Below are 22,233 nucleotides of genomic sequence, written 5' to 3' on the forward strand. Positions count from 1 at the left end.
GATGTAATGATGAGAGCGAGCCCCATGCGCAGGCTACAGGATGGGCAAGGCTGCTGCTATATGCCTTCAATGTCTCCCTGCCCTGATAGAAAGGTGACATGGGCCCATAAGCTTAGTGTTTGAGAAATCCCCAGTCTCTCAGGAAGGGGTGAGGCAGGGCCAGTGACATCATAATCAGACTGCAAGGTTCTTGTTGTCACTACAGCAATGCTTGCACTCTCTTTCCTTTGTGATGCCAGTCTCCCAGGGGCAAAAGCAGGAGAAGCAGACTGAAGCCGCCCTAAGGCTTAGGAACAGGGCAACAAAATGACCAGAAGATGACTTCTGAACATTACTGTTCATCTTACAAAGTGTTATAACATAGAACATTTAGGAAGTACAGAAAAACACAATGCAAAAATCACAGATGATTTCATCCCCCAAAGAAATGAACTGCCATATTTCTCTCCCTTTTTTCCCTGAGTGTGAATTCCTCCATGGCTTACTTTCTCAGTCTCTCATCCTCCATCAAAGCCATTGGAAAGCTATGTTAACCCTAAACACATCCAGAATCTGACCCCCTCTCCTGTTCCCACTGTGGGCTAAGTCATCATTATCCTCTTATCTGGACTAACTGGCTTCCCACTTTTGTTCTCATGTAACTTAGAGGTCCCCTCTGTGATGTAATACTCTCATGTTGTCCCATTACTCAGAGTTAAGGCCCAAGTCCTTGGAATGACCTTGAAGCAATGATCAGAGCCTTGGAATCCCTCTCATCATATTCTGCCCTCTCCCCATTGTCCACTGCACTGTGTCCATAATGGTTTCCCTACTGATCCTTAGCCATGCCAGCCCCACTCCTGCCTTTGAGCCATTAAAGTGGCTATTCCCTTGTCAGCAATTTCTTCCTCCAAAAGTTGTCATGGCTCACTCAACTCCTTCATTTTGCTCAAATGCTATCTTCCTGATGAAGTCAACTCTGATCACACTATTTAAACAGAACCAACCGTGGTATTCCAGAATCTGCCTTATTCTTCTCTATCATTTCAATAGGAAAGACATTTTTCAAAATTCTGTTATGTGTGCATGTGTGTGTATGTTTGTGTGTATGTATTTATATATAAAAATCAATGCTTACTGTCTGTCTGTCTTGCCATAATGAGCTCAGAGGGGATAGGAGTATCTGCCTGCTTTGTTCACTGCTATGTCCCAACCACCCAGGATGTCTGTACACAAGACAGGCACCAAACATGGAAAGCACTGAGTGTGTCATTGCCTATTGACTATCCCCAGCGTCTCTTTTTCTCTTAAAAAAAATAACAACCTTCCCTCTTCTATTACTGTCCATGCTTCCAGGTCCCTGCTTCCACAGATGTGGACTGGGACAAAATTATCTCCAGTGGAATATGAGAATGATGTGTGCAACTTCCATAGCACTTCCTCAAAATAAAATGGCCTGTTCTTCTCTTCATCTCTCTACTCTGCCCCCCACCATCCCTTGCCACTAATTAAGAAATGTTGTCAACTGGAATATCAGTCTTTAATACAGATTTGAATCTACCATATTGAGGATAAAAGAGGCATCTCAACAGCTAGGTTGGATTCCTATGTGACTTTGTGCAACAAAATCATTTTCTCAAACTGGTATAGCCAATATGGAACGCAGTATGGAGCTTCTTTGGAAAACTGGGAATGGAGCCACCATTTGACCCACCTATTCCCCTCCTTGGACTATACCCAAAGGACTTACAGGGACACAGCCACATCAATATTTATAGCAGCACAATTCACAATAGCTAAACTATGGAACACGATAGCTAAAATATGCCCTTCAACAGATGAATGGATACAAAAATGTGGTATATGTACCCAATGGAATATTACACAGAAGAATGAAATTATGGCATTTGCTGCTGAATGGATGGAACTGGAAAGTATCATGCTAAGTGAAATGAGCCAATCTCCAAAAAACAAATGCCAAATGTTTTCTTTGATATAAGGAGTCTGATTCATAGTGGGATACAGAAGGGGAGCATGGGAGGAACATCGAACTCTAGATAGGGCAGAGAGGTGGGAGGGGAGGGGACGGGGTTAGAAATGATGGTGGAATGTGATGAACATCATCATGCAAAGTACATGTATGAAGACATGAATTGGTGTGATCATACATTATATACATACAACCAGAGATATGAAAAATGTGCTCTATAGTGTAATATGAATTGTAATGCATTACATTGTCATATACAAAAAATCAGTAAAAAGTGAATATTAAAAAAATAATTTTCTCACCCCACTGGGTTATCCTAATGCTTACGGACTGTTCTGTGTGAGAGAAATAAACTTCCCTATCCTTCCAATATCCTTTTTATAAACGCTTAGGCTCAAGTACCATATACAATTTTTCTCTTTTGATTTATTGATACAATGAATCATACTTTAAGTGTTCCTAATATCAAACTATCTTTGCATTCCTGAAATAAACACCATGTGATCATGGTGTATAACATTTTAACTGTGCTACTTGATTCTTTAGCCTGATGAATTTTTTACAATACCATAAGGGAGACCAATAATTTTTAGATGGATGACTTTTTTAGGTTTTGATATTATGCTAACCAAGGAATATATTACCAGGTTAAAGAGATGGATATTTTTAAGGTCCATAATAGATTACCAAAAGCTTTCATTCCCATTATCAGCACTTTAGAGTTTTTATTCACTCATTCTTGGCATTTGTTATTATTAACAAAAAATGATACTTGGTATTACTTAAAATGAATTACTTTTTCAATATGTCAAAAATAGAATATATTCCTAATTGTGAGAATAAAGAGATTTATTTTAAGTTAGTTGTATTTTTTTTCTGACCATGTACTTTCTGTTTCTCTACTTTGTCTATAATATATTTAATTTAAATTACTTGATCACTTTCAATTATCAACTTATTTAATCTTCTCAATACTGGATCAGGAAATCCAGGTCCATTACAAACAAGTGTTAGAGCCAGATTTGACTCTAAGCCCCGAACTCTTCCACTATACCACACCCACAACACAGTGCAACCTCAGAGACTCAATCTCACACCTAGTACTCATAGAACATCTAAACCAGGAGTCAGGAGTGTAGAATGGGGAGGAACTAACCCTTCACCCCAGCTTCCCTGAGTCTCCTAATAAATGGGAAATAATTTAGGTTCTATGTGCATACAATGCTACTGAACTGTTGATGTGTGGAAAAAACATCAGTTAGGCTGTCTGGAATATTAAAATAATTATAATCTAGTTATCTATAACCTAAGGTCAGTTCTACGGTCAGAAAGGCACTCATTTAAAATAATTTTTGACAGCTGTAACACTCAATTAAGTTATGGGATTCATAAGAAGAAAAGAAGCAACTATTACCTAAAAAGTATCCTGGTAGTTAAAGTGACATATAACAGCACTGAGGCTGGGACATGTTTAAGAGTGAAAATGGTTGGGGAAATGCTAAGTCATATAAGACACTAAGACAACAGGTATAAACTGGGACTTTTCTGGACAAATCAGGATGCACGAGTGGTGAGCTATCAAACCAGTACCATAAATTATGATTTTGTTCTTATTTGCAGTAATTTCATCATGTTAAAATACTAATATTTTATTCCCCTCGTCACCCAGGTGAGAGGGGCCTCCCCCTCAAGGAGAGAGTGCCCTCTACCCTGGGTGCCACGGGAGCTCCCCCCCCCTTGCCCCCGACACCCAGTGACATGGAAAAAGATACAAGTCCAATAAGTCTTATGGCTTTGCTACAAGGATGAGGGGATCAAAAGGCATACACAGTTGTTAACACTAATCTTAAATACATGCACACACCAAAAAAACCCAAACTGACAGGGTGTACTTGCTCATGCACATGCACACATAGCACAAACACCGGCTTCTTTTATTTGCTCCCCACTCTCTGGGTTTAGATATCAACCTCTGAAGATAGCAAATAAACTGCTGTATTTTCAATAACTTCTAAAGTCAAATCAAAATCTTTTGCTGCACTGACCATAAGAGATTCTCAATTTTTCTAGGTAGAATTTTTTTTCCACATAATTCAAAAAGAGAAAAGCAACAACTTCTGGTCAATGGAAGAATTCCCATTTTTAATGGCTCTCCTGGAACATTGGAGAGTTAGAGAATAACAAGGAAGAATTACTCTTATAAATTTTAAATGCTCAATTTATGGTTCATTTATAATTCTACATTTTATTTTCAAATAATCTTAACATAAAATACACTGACTTTTAATTTTCTCCAAATAAAACATTTTTTTTTTCTAGGCTTGGAAAACTCTGAAGGTAAGTTATTGATGGGACCTTCCAGACTGCTAGAAAACAGAAGTGCTCTTTGACATGCATTAAAGAGGCAGGGAGAGGATAAACAGAAGACTCTAGGAAGCCAAAAGGCCTTCATCAGGGAGCAGCCTGTCCTCATGTGTCACAGCTGTGACTACACAATAAATATATTGTGCTTTGCACTCTGCTCAAGTAAGGGTGAACTTTTGACAATGCAAATGCTCAAGCATAAGTGATGATAAATACCTGCTCTATTTTTTAAAATACACGAACAGCTCATATATGATTCCAGTTTTGATTTTCACCTTGTGAAACAGGTGACTCACATCAGAACTCAGACAAATTAGGAAGAAGCTGGAGTTGAAGTTTGGTAAAAACAAACAAACAAACAAAGAATACTACCTCTTGTTACATAGAAGATAAATAAACTGATGTAACTAAAATACCTGAATTGGTTTGATTTGGCATTTTGTGAAAATGGCAACAAAAGTTTTTGCTTTTGTATAAAGCAAGATATAAACCCTTCCATCATTCAAAGACATATTCAAATTTATTGCTCCTAAAATATGTACACATCCTTAGTTTTCCAAGTTGAACTTTCTTTGTATTTTTTTCTTTTATAATCATGTTTAGAGGTGTCACTACAGTCCGTTATACCAGGCTGAAGCTATATAATCTCAGAGAAATACCAACATCAAATTCATCATCATTCATGGGTTACTATAAAAATTATACTGGATGTCATTTGTCAATTGATTTTGTAAATCTTAATATTTAATTTTAAAATTTAAAGATATAAACTTCACTTATTTTTAGTAAAGAAAAAAAGTCAAGGAAAAGATCAAAGTTGGAAGGACAGAACTGAGATTAGAAATCCTTTTTAAGCCAAAATGACAATGTCTCTATAAGTTAATATTAATCCGGTAATTATAAATTTCAAAGGTTTAAGTAGCTTCTATGACCTTAGCTTTTTTGAATAATCATGCCATACGGAGCCTTTCTTAAATTTGAAAAAGATGCTGAACTGTTGCTCAGAATCTTTTAATGACTTCAGGCTGGCAGAATTCCAGCATAATCCTTCAGCTACCACTTAAAATTACAGACCAGGAACCCACACTGGTGAATGCAATGTCAAATTCATAAGCGCCTTTTACTTAGCAGAGTACACTGAAAAAAATGTGTGAGATGTTAATATATATTAAAATATCAAAATGTTAAGCTTAAAGAACCTATAGTGGAGAATTCACAACAGAAAAGATGAATAGATCAGACTCAATAAAAACAAATTTTTTTGTGTCTCAAAAAATTAAAAGGCAACTACCAAAAATACTTGCCACAATGATCATAAGAGCTTTATCATTCTAAAAGGAAAAAGAGTTCATGTAAGTTTATGAAAAATCATAAGGACACAGAAACTGGCAAAAAAATATGAACAGGTAATCCACAGGCAATGAAATACAAATAGGAAATCTATTATAAATGTTCAATTTCTTGCTCTTAAAATGCAAATTAAAATAACCAATTTCATAAAACAGCAAAAGTTAAGGAAAATAGTAATAATACTAAGAATGGGTTGGGTCAAACAGATACTCTATGAGGATAAATATAAATTAGTACAAATTTTCTGAAATGCAATTTGACCCAGTAATTATACAAGAATTTTAACCTAAGAGGGGAAAAATTGGAAATGTTGACAACAAAATTTTTGTACAAAGATACTAATCTTCCACATAAAGTATATATTTTTTAAAAATATAAATGTTCCAAAATAAAAGAAAAACAATAAATTATGCTACACCCATAAAATGGAATACCATAAAACAATGATCACTATATTCTCAATGAATTTCAAATAAAATTTGAATATTCTTAGTGTAAGTTTTTAAAAAGCAAGAGAAAGAATTGTTTACTTTGCATGGTCTCAGCCAGCTAAGTGTGGACAGCTATTTTGCATACATGTAACTTAGTACCATTAATTATATCTGAGCCATGTTAAGTAATAGGGAGTTTAATACGCATCTCTACTTTCCTTCTGTTTAAGGAAAGGTTATTGTAAAAATAGTGGAAAAGTTTTCTGAAATAAAGATAAAATTTAAATGCCAGGGTTTTAATCGATCTTCTGAAAATTACTATCATCACTTAGTGATGTTCTTTAATTTTTCAAAGGTTCATATTTTATGGACTTTATTTAAATTCTGTTTGAGAAGATTTTAAAAGAGAAAAAAAAAGTGCTCCCTTTGCAAATGCCAATCATTTACTCTCTTGGATTCTCTACTTCAAGCATTTTGACCTTGCGGAAATAGCGCACATTTCTTTTAACTCTAGGCCACTGAAGATCTCATCTAGGTCTAAACAGCTGCTGACAGATACCGAGGTAGGAGCTGGACTTAGGAATTCTTTTATAACCTTAACATTGTAAGTGCTACTGAAATAAACCAGGCCCAGAGGGAATGTTACATTTAGATTATTTATTATTCTGGTGCTATTGACCTCGTCTCTTAGAACCTCAATTTTATACTCAATGACAAAAAATTAATTTCTAAAACTTTTAATTCTGACTGAATTTTGAACTGCTAGCAAATATTTTGACCCAGATTTATTTAAACATGACAAAACATTCAACTTTTTATAAGAATCTGTGGGAAGAATCAAGTAGTTTCCAGAATGACACAACAGATTAGAAACTAAATTACTGGAATATTAGTGTAAATTCAAACTTTCAGAGTAGAAACTCAAATGTTTATTAATTTTTGTAGGAAAATTAAAACTATATCTAAAAATATGCTTTTTGTTTAATTTATTAATATGGAGGAAACCACAACACTAAAATAACCCAAATGAATATCTGATTGACTTTTTCTTTTAAGACAGATGTCACCACATTGTCCAGGTTGGCTAGAATTTCTGGGCTCCAATGATCTTCCCACCTCAGCCTCCTGGTAGCTGCACTACCACACCAAGCTTACAAACATATGAACACAAACATACAGTTTGCACTACCCAAAGTATTTATGTGTTGAAATCAAATCTGGATAACTTAATAACATTCCCATCATTCACATTCCCATTCACAGGGGCTATGCTGAATTTCATAGTTGATCACCCATTTATTCATTCATCTAACAGTTAATGAATGCTGATTTTGTGCAAAGTACCAAGATTGTGAAGCTTTAGAAACTAATATTTCATAAAGCATGTTTTTAACTCAGTCCATTTTGCATTTGGAAATGCTTAACTTCTTTAATTAAGTAAAAACACCTATCAATTGGAAATACAAATAACTCATCATATTAGGAGCTCAGTGCTTAGATTTTTTTCTTTTGTTTTTCTATCTATCTACCTACCTACCTACCTACCTATCTATCTATCTAACTTTAGTCAGCACTTGGATTTCATCATATGGCTTTGGTGGTTGGCAAATTCCTCCAATTCAACAAAAATCAAACTCTTGGTACTAAACTCCAGCCTACTTGCTGCTGTATGCCCTTTCCCCAGACTGTCCCCCTTGCCAACAAGTCCCTGCATTCTGGCTAACCTCCCCAGTGCTGTCTCCATGTCAACTAAGATTACTAAAATTACTAAGTTCACTCTATCTTCTTGCTTTACATGTATTCTCAGTTCAGCTCAGGAACACTCCATTCTTCCAGACTCATACTGCCCCTACTCTCTCCTCTATCTGCAGGACAACTCTGATTCCATCTCAGCAGATTCCTTCCCTTCCTCTTCCTTTCAGTGGCATCCTCCCACCTTGCTTAGCCTGGCTGCTTCATTTTTTTGAAACTCCACACCTAAGCTGACTACTGTCGTCTTTACTAATAAGACTTTTAGCTCTCAGGGTTGGGGCTGTGGCTCAGTGGCAGAGCGCTTGCCTAGCACATGTAAGGTACTGGATTGGATCCTCAGCACCACATAAAATAAAGTTATATAAAAAGAATTTTAGATCTAAGGTCTTCTCAAGTCTTGTCACTAAACTTCTCCATACTTTACCCACCCTCTTCTTCCCTCTCCCTAGGCTAAACACAAGCCTCCTGTCACTCATTCGTTTAATATACTTGGGTGATGGAACACATACCACATGCCAGGTTTTTAAAGCATTAACAGTACAGGAATGAATAAGATGGACATGCTCATGGAGTGATGTTCTAGTGGGTGGGAGGGAACAGAGAATAAAAAAGCCAATATAAAAAGATTATTTCAGATAGAACTAATAAATGAATTCAGCAAAGTATCAAGATATAAAATCAACACATATAAATCAAAGGCATTTCTGTACATCAGTGACAAATCCTCTAAAAGAAAAACTAGGAAAATCATCCATCTACAATAGCCTCAAAAAAAAAAAAAAAAAAAAAAGAAAGAAAGAAATTACTTGGGAATCAATGAAATAGGTGAAAAACCTTTACAATGAAAACTACAGAACGATAAAGAAAGAAACTAGAGAAGACCTTAGAAGATGGAAGGATCTACCTTGTTCTTAGATAGGCAGAATTAATAGTCAAAATGACCACACTACCAAAAGTGGTATACAGATTTAATGCAATCCCAATAAAAATCCCATTGGCATTCCTCATAGAAATAGAAAAAGCAATCATGAAATTCATATGGAAAAATAAGAGACCCAAAATAGCAAAAAAAGCAATCCTTAGCAAGAAGAGTGAAGCAGGAGGCATTACTATACCAGATCTTAAACTATACTACAGAGCAACAGTAACAAAAACAGCATGATACTGGCACCAAAATAGACCTGTAGACCAATGGTATAGAATAGAAGACACAGAGACAAACCCACATAATTATAGTTATCTCATATTAGACAAAGGCACTAAAAACATGCATTGGAAAAAAGATAGCCTCTTCAACAAATGCTGCTGGGAAAACTGGAAATCCATATATAACAAAATGAAATTACACCCATATGTCTCACCATGCACAAAACTCAACACGAAGTAGATCAAGAATCTAGAAATTAAACCATAGACCCTGCACCTAACAGAAAAAAAAGTAGGCCCAAATCTCCTTGGATTAGGCCCCGACTTCCTGAGTTCAATTCCTGGTACCCCACACCCCACCAAAAGAAGCCAGACTTTAGACAGGTCAGAGAAAGATGTTAAAAAGTATAGCACCATGAGAAAGAGGCCAGCTATAAGAAAATCATAGACGGCTGCAGGCAGAAGATGCAGGTATAAGAACCTCGGGGCAGTTCCAGGAATGAACCCTGCCACATGTTCTGCATGTACCCCTAAAGCCAAGGGCTGAGGTAGGCCAGGGCTGTGATTTCGATAGGCCCTCCTCTGGCACACCACTGACTATTCTCCATACCAAAAAGCTCTTCCTCTTCACCAGTCCCTTTTTCCTGAATGTTAAAATGCTTGAGACATAACCAGACTAAAAACACATTTTCTTTAACTCCTGCTCTTTGGAATTGTAACTTCCTGTTTTTGTGGTTACTGTTGTTTGTGGTGCTGGGGATCAAACCCAGGGCCTCATGCATGCTAGGCAAGTGCTCAATCTCTGAGGTATATCCCAGCCAAACTTCCTAATTTTAAAATCAAATTTTCACAAACAAAGGAGCGTTCACTGATCTGCACTTCCTCACTCTCCTTTTGTGACCATGTTCTGCCTACACTATCATTTTCAGTGCCCTGTCCAAGATCATCAATGACTTCTCAGTTTCAAGTCCAGTGACCTTTTCTCAACGCTCGTCCTTCCTGACTTTCTGTCCCATTCTTGACAATCCTCCTTTTCAAATATTCCTTTCCCCTATTTCCATGAAAATATATACTTCTCATATTTCTTTCACCTTGATCACCCTTCTGACTGTTTCTTCCCTAAGTTCTCAAATGCAGTTATACCCTTAAATTCTTCCATTACAAATGTTCCAATTTTCTTCTTCTTTCCCTCTCTTTCCCTCTATTTTCTTCTACCCCTTTCTCTCTCTCTCTCTTTTTTTCTTTATTTCTCTCATTACTCCCAAGGCCTCAGCTCACACCCTCTCTATGAGTGAACCCTACAGCTGCTTCCCCCACCCTCCTGCCTTTTCTTAGGATACACAGAAATGTTCTCTCAGCAGCAAGTGAATGTCACAGCTCGGTGTAGGGTGGCACTTCAAACTGAACCTATTCCTAACTAGATTCATCTTTTCTATCCAAACCAGAAACTTCTCCTGTTTCCAACTAATTAAGAGTTGAAATTGTACTTGAGTCTAATCAATGCCATCTCCCAGGTGATTCTCCATTCAATTGCCAGAGACACCCCCAAATCTCACATAGCTCTAGCTCCCTCAGGGCCTTTCACCTGGATAGCTCAGTCCCAGTCAACCCTTCTACTTCTGTGATACCTGGCCTCACAGAATCATTTCCTAATTATCACCTGAATCTTGACACTTCATCTCAGACAATCTCAGTAGCTTCTTACTGTTCACCCTAGGCAGTTGAAGCCTTATCACCAGCTGGGCACACTGGTGCATGTCTGTAATTCCAGTGGCTCAGAAGGCTGAGGCAGGAGGATTGCAAGTTCAAAGCCAGACTCAGAAACTTAGTGAGGCCCTAAGCAACTCAGCAAGCCCTGTCTCTAAATGAAATATAAAAAGGGTTGGGATATGGCTCAGTGGTTAAGCACCCCTGGATTTAATACCCAGAACCAAAAAAAAAAAAAGAGAAAAAACCCCACAACCAACTTATCACCACTTTGGAAACTTCCAGTGATCCTTAAACTATCTTTTAGCCTGACCACCCCACTTGGCTTGGCCAGCCTGTAAGCCATACAAATAGTTTTATTCGCTCTTGCTTTGTATTTATTCCCTTTGACCTGAAATGCCTTCTTCTATGTCTATTTGTCTAAATCCTATATATCACTATATCTAGTTCAAATGACATCTACTTCAATTAATTTCCCCCGATTTCCATAACAGAAAATAATTTTCCCCAGTTTCACATTCTACTTGCATTATAGTTATCTGCATGTGTCTCTCTCTGTGGTCACTACCATTTTATAACACAGTTGGCGAAATCCCTTTCAAGTGTGAGTTGGATCACATCAATTTTTCTGCTCAAAACCCACCAAGCTTCCTCCACTTGCAGTCAAGACAAAGCCTTTCCCATGGCCCATGTCTGACCTGGCCTGGGTCCTGAGGTCTTCTTGGCCTCACCTCCCTTCTCCTCTGAGGTCCTCATTCCCAGTCATACCAGCACCCCAACTGTTCCAAGAAGCCAAGCTCACTCTTCCCTCCTTAGCACCCCTTTTCTATTTATTTCTGGGTTCTAATCTGTGCTGCCAAAGGGCAGACTGCTGAAATATGACTTTCAGTTGAATTAAGACACTGTAGAGCAAACACCTCAGGATCGCAGTCGGGGAGCAATGGTGAGAATGGAGAACTGTACTCTCTGAGGGTTTGACATTATTTGAAGACAAAGAAGAGGTAGAGAAACTGAATAGAATAAGCTGATTCTTAAATTATTTTTTTCAAGTTTCCTAAGATACAGATGCAAATTGTCCAAGGGGCAATTTATAGTTATATGATTATTAACAATTTACATTTGAGTACCTGGTTAAAATATTTATGTTTTCAGAACATCAAAAGTAAGGATATTTGAGGTTATAGCTTAAATATCAGTCAATCCAAAATACATAAACACTATATAGACATTATTTCACTAACATATAATTCTAAAGAAGTTTTTCTTATTTTTTACTAAAGAACCAACCTGGAAATCACGTTATCATTTGTGTTATAAAAAACTATAAAGTTTAGAAATAATTATCAGACATCTGAGAAAATTTGAAACAGTCTAATCTAGGAAAATTCATTGTTACAGCCCAGGAATCCCTAATCAGCATAATACTTGACAACATTATAATACTGCTGCATTGTACCACATATTCACTTACTAATGAATGTTCTTTATAATCCCTTCCACAAAATTCATGGATAAAGTTAGGAAATTACCTAGATTATTTTAGCTGTGTTTACAAAAGAAACTGAAACTGCTCCTTAAAGCACTTTAAGTGTTTATAAATTTGAAGAGTAAGTCTGTGTCTATTACTTTTTAGAGATTAAACATGAGAATGATGTGAGTGGGTTTAAAGATGGGCTTCACCTGTACATTAAAAATTCCAGTGAGGTGTCTCACCTTCTCCAGTGTCATCTCTGTCTCAGCAGCATGAGTCTTCTTCAGCTCTATCTTCATCTTTTCTGATTCAGCCTTCAGCTTACTGACAACAGTCTCATGGTCCCTCGCAGCTCTTTGCTTTTCCTCCTCACGTAGAAGACCAAGTTCCACCAGCTGCTGTTTACGCTGTGAGTTTACACTGATCAGCTCTTCTCTCAGCTTGTGAACTTGGGCCTCCATGTCCGAAACAACCTTGATTTTAAAAACAGAAAAGAGGTCAGGGGATATGAATAGGAGAGTCACAACGGGCCAATTACAAAGTATAAAACACAAAGTATTAAAAAGTTCACCTTTTCTTTTCTTCCTTCCTGCCTACTTCCCTTCCCTTCCTCCATTATAGTATTCTCTCATCCCATGCCATCAACTCCAGCTCAGAGGTAAGTACCTCTTGGAACGTTTTACCATAGACTTGTATCCTGAAACAGCATAATGTGTAGTTTTGTTTCTAATATGTATGAAATGAATGTTACTTGTATTTTTCTGATTTGCTTTTCAGATATTCAGTTTCATGTTCCTGAAATTTATCCAACATTGTCTATTGCATTTTTGTTTTTTTATTTCATTATCTGCCTTTGTTTTTTACATTCTTCCTCCTATTTTGCTTGGGTTATTTTGTATTCCTTCTTTTAAATTCTTATTTAGAATATTTATTTCGGTACCTCAGTGAGTGACATCCCCAATCCTTTTTATTTTTTGAGACTAGGCTAGTCTAGAGCTTGTGATCCTCTTACTTCAGCCTCCTGAGTCGTTGGGATTACGAGCACGTGCCACTGCATGGCATCATCATTTACTTTTATCCTTTCTTTTCTAAGACTCTAAATGTCTCTCTCTATATTGCTTTAGGACCATCTCTTAAGGTTTAGATATATGGCATTTTCATTATCATTTAGTTCAAAAAATTTTTTAATTCTCTTTTTAACCTTTGACTGATGAGTCATTTGGCAGCATCTTTCTTAATACCCAAGCATACGGAATATATTCATCTCATTGGGCTGCCATAACAAAGAGCCACAAGCCGGGTATATTATAAGAGGAGAAACTTACTCTCTTGCAATTCTGCAGGTGGAAATCTAAACACTGAGGTGTTGAAAGAGTTACTCCTGGGGAGGGTCTGAAGCAGAACCTGCTCCAGTCTTTTCTTGGAAGCTTCTGGTTCTTGCTGGCAGTCTTGGGTTCCTTGGTTTGTAGACACATCATTCCAGTTTCTGCCTCTACCTTCACATGATCTGTTCTCTCTGGAGATTTATTTCCTTCCTTTTATAAAGACACTAGTCATACTTGGTTTAGGGTCAAGGAATGTAGTATATCTTGCATTAATTTTTTGAAAATTGTTGAGATTATTTGATGGCAAGCCACAGAATCAATTTTTTAAAAGCTTCACGTGTTATTTCTAGCAAATGTGTATTCTATCTTTTCTGCAGTTGAGTACTATGTTCTACACGTGTCCATTGCATCAAACTTCTGTAACTACTGATTTTTTCCCACATAATGCACTTTAAAATGTGCATTAAAATCTCCTATGCTGGTAGATTTGTCTATTTCTCTTTATATTGCCCGAACTTTCCTTTATATTATTTTGAGGTCATAAAATCCATAGAAATGTTATGTCTACTCACTGATTGGATTTTTGTTACCAAATTATTCTCAATTTCTTTTTCTCCAGTACTGATGATACCTTTAAGTCAGTTCTGTCTGTGATAAACAGATATGAATATTAGCTTTTTTTTCCGGGAAGAGTATTTGCTTGGTATATTTTTTTAATCCAATCTTTTCCTCTAAACCTTCTTGCATCCTTAATTTTTAGAGAAAGATATAACAGCATACAGATTTTGAATTTTCTTTTTAAAATGAAAATAATATTTGTCTTTTAAATGGGCGTTTAGTCCAATTAGTTTGTATATCTTGCATATTTTCCTTTCTTTTTCCTCTTTTTTTGGTGTCATTTGCTCTTTTGTGAATTTCTTTTTTTCTCCCTATTTAGTGTGATTTTATTCTGAAATTTTTTTCTTCCATCACTTTTCTTCTCCTGTTTAGAAGTCATATTTCAGCCAAAATATCCATGCTTCACTTTTCACATTTTAAAGCTATTTTGCTATCTTCTAAACAATAAAATAAATTCTAAGTTGCATTGTCCACTTCCAGATTCACCTTCAATAGTTATTTTTATTTCATTTGTTTTTCTCATTCAATATTGCTAATGTCATTATTTTATCCAGTCAGCAGCTGTTTAAATAGACCATTCATTTACTAATGTCTTACTTCATTACTTTGACTTGAACTCTGACTTCCCAACAAACACCACTTTCCTTTAGCCCCAACTGCAACCCTCAAGTTCTTTCAAGGAGGTTCAGTGGCTAGCACATTGAGTTTTCACATCCTTGGGGGGCTGCTGAAAAGCCAGCTGTCATTCCTGTGAAGGTACAGCAACCTGGCTGCCTTTAAGATTTTCTTCTTGTCTTTAGTGTTGGTCAGTTTCTTCATGATTTCTCTAAGGGGAGGCTTGTTACTCACTTTGATCAGGACATGCTAGTCTGCTAAGTCTTTGATGAGTCTTTGATACATACTGTGAAATTCTCCGCTGTGACCCAACTCTGTTCCTTCTTTTCTCTACTCCTTATGGAATTCAGTCTCTTCCTTCTCACTTTACTGCTTATAACTCATTCAGATGAATGTTGATTTTCTCCCAATTTTCCATTTCCCTTAGTCTCATTTTCACATTGTTCATCTATTGTAGTCCCTTCTACATTCTGTATGTTTTCTTCTGTCTAATCTGCTATCAGATCCATCCAAGTTCTTAATTTTAACTGTTTTTATTTTTACTAGTTTTACTAGTTTGTGTGTATATATATATATATATATAAACAAAATATGACTAATTTCTATTTTATGTGTAATATTCCAATATCTCAAGTTTTGAAGGGCTCTCTCTGCTACTCAAAATTTCTGAAGGCTCTGGTTTATAGCACTTTGTTTTCTTGTTTTGTTTTGTGCTCTTTTTAAAATGTGAGCTCACATTTATTGGAGTTTTATCTAGTGGAATTGAAAGTGGGTTCTTTGTTAATCATGTCCTTCTGCCAGACACCTACAGATATCAGCATTTGTGGATAAATTTAAGTTCACAGCCTCAAACTTTTTGGAATATTCTGATACTGTAAATTTTAGGCAGTAAACAAGAGAAAATAAAACACTCAACAAAACAGAAGTTAAGTTCATGTTCACTCGGTTTAGAAAAGGTCCTCGAGACGAGAGCTTTTTTCAGTACTCTGCTTCTGTTTTCACTCAGTGTTTCTTCTCTGAGTATCTGAGCTAATGTACAGCTCAGGAATATACTTTCAAAAACAATTATATTTAGCATCTTCAGCTATTTTGAAAGGAAAAGTTGATCAGGGAATCTAATCTGCCATTCTACTAGATGAACAGTTAGTTTAGTTTTAAGGGAACGTTTTATCACCACCCATACATTAACTACAAATGCAACATTTTCTGAAACATAAGGATAACTGTTTCATGTATAAGGTACTTTCAACCAGCACTGTATAAATCAATACTTCTCTAACTAGAAATCAGAAACTCCCAATGTGGAAGAAATAAAAAAGTAACCCTAGGATGCAGATAATAGGAACACAATGCAAAATCATAAGAAATTGCTTTAGTAATCAAAATTCCTATAATTATTTTCAATAAAATATGTTCATCTGGTTGTTCATGCTAACAATCTTACCATTTCTACATGATGCATATTAACTGCTAGAATTTTGAGTACTTACATTGCACCAGGCATTTTATGCAGATTTTATTTAATCTTTGCAACAACCCAGTATGTAGATATTATTTATATACAGAATTTTCCTTTATTTTGGATTGTGATTATTAGCTTAACTATTGACCCTCCTCATTCTCTGTGCTAGATTGGAAGAGTTATATTAAAGATGGCTGGAAAACACATTTATGTTGGAGGAAGAAAAAGTGCTTGATAATAACAAATCTGAGCTCTGGAGTGTGGTGGTGATAGGTATCTCATTTTTATTTGGCCTCTCTAAAATGCTGACTTGAATTATTTGAAATCTATAGGAGGATTTGGTCAATTCATGTAACTGGAACTAGAAGAGATGAGTCTTTTTTAAAATAGAAAATGTTTTAAATGTTTTAAAGCTTGTTTCTCTATTTCATAGATATATTGGTCTCTGTATATTGATACACAGCTATAGACCAATTGTCCTTGAAAATAGAGTCTCTTGCCTGTTGTTTCTTGTTTGATAATGATCCCTTCGAACTCAGTAACTGGGAATAAGAGAGAAGAGATAGTCAATTTAATTAAATTCTGAACAGACAAGAAACCTTCTGGGTGGCAGTGAGAGAAGTCGAGTTTTATGAGGCAAAAAAAGCTCTTTCAAAAAAAGCTCAGTAGTCTCAGATGACAAACTAGGATGGGCTGCTGGCTGCCTTCCTCAAAGCAACCTTGGGGAAATGACAGGAAGCATGGGTCTAGATATTAATGGCGATAAGAACAAGAGTAATAAAAATAACAACAAACTCTGAGAAGCTCCTGGATAGAAAGAAGGCAGTTCTGAACTGGAGAACAAGTTGCATTTGGAAGGAAGAGGCTACAGATGAGAAGAAAACCACAGGAAACTGCTGAAAGAAGGTAAGGGGAAGAAAGTTTCTTTCTGTTCTTGCCTCTCACTTTTGTAGCCATAGGACAATCTAACCTTGGATATTTATCTTATTTACAATTACTCATAATTATATATCAGGTATTTGTGAACCAATTATAATGGTATTTTGCTTTTATAGTATGTTACCAAAATTATTTGGCCAAAAGATAAGAATTACATTTAACCTTTTCTCAAATTGCTCTGCAGACACACCAAATGTATTCACAGTGTGAACAACAGTATGCAGGTGCACCTATTTCTCTACACCTTGCAGGTTATGCTGCACTTCACTTCATTATTGTGTCTGTTGTTACTGATGATTAGGTATGTGATGGGAACTTGGAGGAAGGCATTTTTAATTGCTAGAAATACTATTATTCACTGACTAATTTCTTCCTCTAACATAAATGTGTTTGTCCAGCCATTTTTAATATAGTCCATTGGTAATTTTCAAATAGAAGGAAAAACCCTGGGGAATGTATTAACTAATTATGAAAGAAATAAAATATTAAATGAAAGAACTTAAGGTTGAATGTTTCCCTTATTTCAATCATCAGCATGTGCTGGCAGAGTGATAAAAGTGCCAAGATCTATATGGAATACATGTGTTCATTTTTCCTTTATATTACAAATAGCTACAAAGCTTCATCTACATGAATGACTTAATAAAGCTGAATTACCAAAACAAAAAAAAAAGTCAAAAAGGTTAGGTCTTTAAGAGACACACTACAAATACAGCTTTTGTCAAGCTGACTTTCAATTACTAGTGAAAACATAGAGGTCAATTTTTTTTAGAAAGTTAATAACTCTCAAAACCACTCTGAATCTTACCTGAAGTATAAGGTTCAAACTTCCTATAGAAGATTATAGATGCCAGGATGACCATCAAACTAACTCCAGGAAAAATTTACAAATACACCTCATGAAAGCAAAATATATCTACGTTGAGGAAATGATGTTCATGGTTAAGAAACATCCATTTGGGTTATTTTTAAAGTTGAAAAATTATTCCATAGGCATTCTTATAATAAAGAGACATTAATACCTTCCTGACATAAGAGGTTAACTTTGTATATTCATAAAAAGTTTATGACCAATTATAAGAAGCTAAATATTTTCCCTAGCTCATTCTTTAATTTAAAATTATGTATAATTTACTTCTTTTGACACATATTTATTAGTCCTTATGATATGGGAGCCATCATGGTATAGGACTTTAAGGAAAAAAAAATTCCCTAAAGAATTTTTACTATGATACACAAGCTATGCACACACTTGCTGTAAGAGAAGACAAAGCACCATAAGAGTTTGGATGTGGGAAGAGTTACTTTCATTTAGGAAGAATTCTGAAAAACTGAATAAAACTGAAACCATCTGAGATGGGCCTTAATAGATAAACTGAACCATTTGGGAACAGGGATAGATGTAGGACATTTCAGGCAGAAGAAATGAGCAGCACGAAAGAAGCCAGAGAATAAGGAAAATTAAAAAAAAAAAAAGATTTGGTGCAAACATTGAAGGATCTTGAATGTTTGAAATGGATTAGATGCACTCTAGAGAGAATAACAGGAAGGTAAAGAGTAGAATGGTCAGAAATATGTTTTTAGAAGGAGAATGGTAAGCACTAAAAACCTAAATGCAGGTGGAAGGCAAGAGAGAAAAGGAACACTTGTGATTTAGGACACTCACTTAGGCCAGTTATGCAGATTAGATATTTTTGAGAGTGCCTCATGATATCAAACCACTAGAACTTGCATGAGATATAATTTTGCGGTTTTTTTTTTCCTGTTCACAGTAAGTAAGAGAGACATGCAAAGTAGGGGAAACAAACAGGTAACATTGCATGTCCAAAAAGCAGAACAATGAACAACAGGCGCATCCAAAATGCAAGGCATCTTTGAGGAAAATGTTCGAATTGACATCAAAGCTTCACGAGGAAGGACTATGAAAGCTAAGCATGAAACTCCTGAATTAAACCAACCAGAACTGAAACAGGGCCCAATGTGGTTCCTAAGCAAGTGCTACCTACTTTCAACTGAAGCAAACACAATTCCCTCTGAAGAAAGATTCTTCAGTTTAATGTTTCCAAGTTTCTCATAAAGTAAGATTAAACCAAAAATAAGCACATAATATAAAATTACAAAGTCCAGATAAAAACCATCATGAGTGAGCCAGCAAACAGATTCTCCCTGTCAAGCACTTAAGACATGGGAATGATCAGGAGAAGAGCATAAAATAAACATCTGTAAAATAGTAAAGGAAACAAAGAATGGAATCACAAAATGAGTAAGCCAGAAGAGATGAAGCAAAAATTTTGAGAAAGAACCCAATATAACTCCTCAAAATGAAATTTTTGTATAAAAGAGAGGATGAATGAGTTAAGGCAATTAATTCAAACCCAGAAGTGAGTATTGAAACAGAAGACACAATAATTACCCAGAATGCAAAACAATAACATCAGATGATAAAAGCTAATAAACAAAATTTTTAAAGCCATGGAAGGTAAAATAAATGATCTAATGTATGTCTAATTGGAGTTTCTGAAGGGGAAGAAAGAGAGTGGAGATAGGAAAGATCTGAAAGATGATGGTTGAGAATCTTCCAGAAATGAAGGAAAGCAAAAATCCAGAGAAATAAGGAGGATAATATATGACAGGCAGGCTAGGAAGGAAGGGTGGGAGAAAGGGAAAAAAGAAGGAAGAAAAATCCACATCTAAATACTACTCTATAAAACAGCAATACACAAAAGACAAGTCATCCACTATTTTTCTTTGTGTGTCTGGATGATTTCACTTAGCATAAAGACCTCAGGTTCATCCATGTTGTAGCAAATGGCAAAAAGCTCATTCTTTTTAGGGACAAATAATATTGTGCTTCATATGTGCACCATAGTTTATTTATTTATTCATCCAGCAAGGAATACAGGTCATTTACATCTCTTGGCTACTGTGAATAAGACTGCAATAAAGAGGGGAGTACAGACCTCCTTACAAGGTAGTGACTTCATGTTCTTAGAGTATATTTCTAGAAGAGGCATTATCCAAAGTATAACAAGCCAGCATAGAAAGAAACATACTGCATGGTCTCATTTATATGTGGGATCTAAAAAAGTGAATAAATAAAATACACAGAGATAGAGAACAAAACAGTGGTTACCAGGGTCACTAGTTGAGGGTAGGAGAAAATTGGGAGATACAAGTCAGAGAACAAATCAGCAGATATGCAAGACAAATAGGCCTAGAGATCTATTGTACGATATGAGGTAATCGAATTGTACTGTATATGGGATTCATGCTAAATTCAAGCTGCTGTGCCACATGCACAGAAAAACAGAAGGTCAACTCTGTTAAGATGATGAATATGCTAATCTGCTCAGTATAGTAAGCATTTTACTATCTGTATGTATCCTATAACATCATTGTTATGCCTTATAATCATACATAATAACATTCATTTTAAAAAAGAAAGAATGAAAGGAAGGAGCATGGATCAGCTCTCTCAAACGTCACTAACCAACACCTCTTTCCTAAACTTTGATTTCATTCTCCAAGTGATATATTAATATATTCTTATTGTGAAATATTTTATAAAACACAGATAGTTGAAAATCCCTTCTGACCTCTCATCTTATATTTTTTATGATGTCTCATATTTTTACTGTTAAGTTTCAAGATAGATCTTAAGCAATCTGAAGGAAAAAAATCACTATCAATCTCATAATAAAGCTTACATGAAAAGGCAATAAAAACCTGGAATCACCAATACGATACTGAAGAAAGGAAGGAAACTAGAGGGTTCAAACTACTTGATTTTAAGACTTACTATAAAGCTACATAATCAAGACAGGCCATGATGGTATTGGCAAAGGAACAGACACAGAGACTGATGAAACCAAAGAGAGAGCCCAGAAATACATCTATATAGTCTACAGATACTCTCACAAAGAAACAAAGGCAATTCAATGGAAAAAGATAGATTTTCAACAAATGGTGCTAAAACAATTAAATATCAAAAGCAAAGCAAACAAATGAACAAACTCAGACACAATCCTTGCATCTCTCTCAGAGTTAATTATCAAAAAGTAGATCACAGCCCTAAATATGAAACATAAAACTAAGGGCTGAGGATAGAGCTCACTGGTAGAACACTTGCCTAGAATGCACAAGGCTCTAGATTCCATCCCCCAAACCACAAAAAATAAATGAAATGACTTAAAAAATTAAAACTTAGAGAAAAAAAAACAGGAGGCAATGTAGTGAACCTTCAAATACAACACCAGCATAATTTATGAAGTAAAATATTGATAAATTGGACAATATTAAAAATTTAAAAAGTTCTGCTCTGTGAAAGACTTGTTCAGAGAATGAAAAGATAACTCACAGATTGGGAGAAAATATCTGCAAAACACATAAGTGACAAGGGACTTGTATCCATAATATACAATAAATTTAATTAAAAAAGGACAAATTCACAATACAGTAGAAAATTATATCATGCATATATATCTAGATATATATAAAATGCAAGAATAAACACATTGCAAGAAATTGGTGATACCACAGAGGCATTTCATGACAACACTGAGATTAAAGTTAGGAACCAATGACTAAATAACAGTGAAAGCAAAAATGATTCCCCATATAATATAAAATTAAAAATACACAAGTAACCCATGGTTCAAGACAAAATTGATATGAATTTCAAGAAGTTAGAACTGATCTCTGGAAGTAGACAGAAGGCCCTTTTTACATTGGTACTATTTTAAATAGAAGTGAGCGGGTATGTAGTGATAAGTCGGGAGTGAGTGAAAGACACTGTACATAATTTTGATCAAAGTCAACACATTTCCTAATTAAAAGTAAATGCATAACATTTAAATATCTGTAAATGACTGATAATAAAAACATCACTTCTCAAATCTTGAAGGATGAAACTAAAACCAGAGAAATGTATAGCCTTAACATTTTATTTTTAAAAGACAAATTATCAATGACATAGGTAACCAGTAAAGAAATTACTGGTAAGCTAGTGGATTTCTGAAAAACTAGGGGAGGAAACAAAAAAGGTGGTACAAATAATACTAGAGATGAAAATAAAGGTATAATAG

General features: G+C 35.5%; 1 protein-coding gene across 17 annotated transcripts in view; it reads right to left on the bottom strand.

Moving 5' to 3' along the window:
- The window catches only part of Cep112 (centrosomal protein 112), a 451,807-nt gene that overhangs the window by 158,029 nt on the left and 271,545 nt on the right, over positions 1 to 22,233 (bottom strand). For all 17 annotated transcript variants that reach the window (XM_078041823.1, XM_078041825.1, XM_078041822.1 and 14 more), the window contains one exon: positions 12,433 to 12,663. In XM_078041823.1, coding sequence (XP_077897949.1) covers positions 12,433 to 12,663 — 231 coding nt within the window. The remainder of the gene's footprint in view (positions 1 to 12,432; positions 12,664 to 22,233) is intronic.

Source organism: Ictidomys tridecemlineatus, chromosome 3, assembly GCF_052094955.1.
Source record: "Ictidomys tridecemlineatus isolate mIctTri1 chromosome 3, mIctTri1.hap1, whole genome shotgun sequence".
Taxonomy (NCBI): Eukaryota; Metazoa; Chordata; class Mammalia; order Rodentia; family Sciuridae; genus Ictidomys; species Ictidomys tridecemlineatus.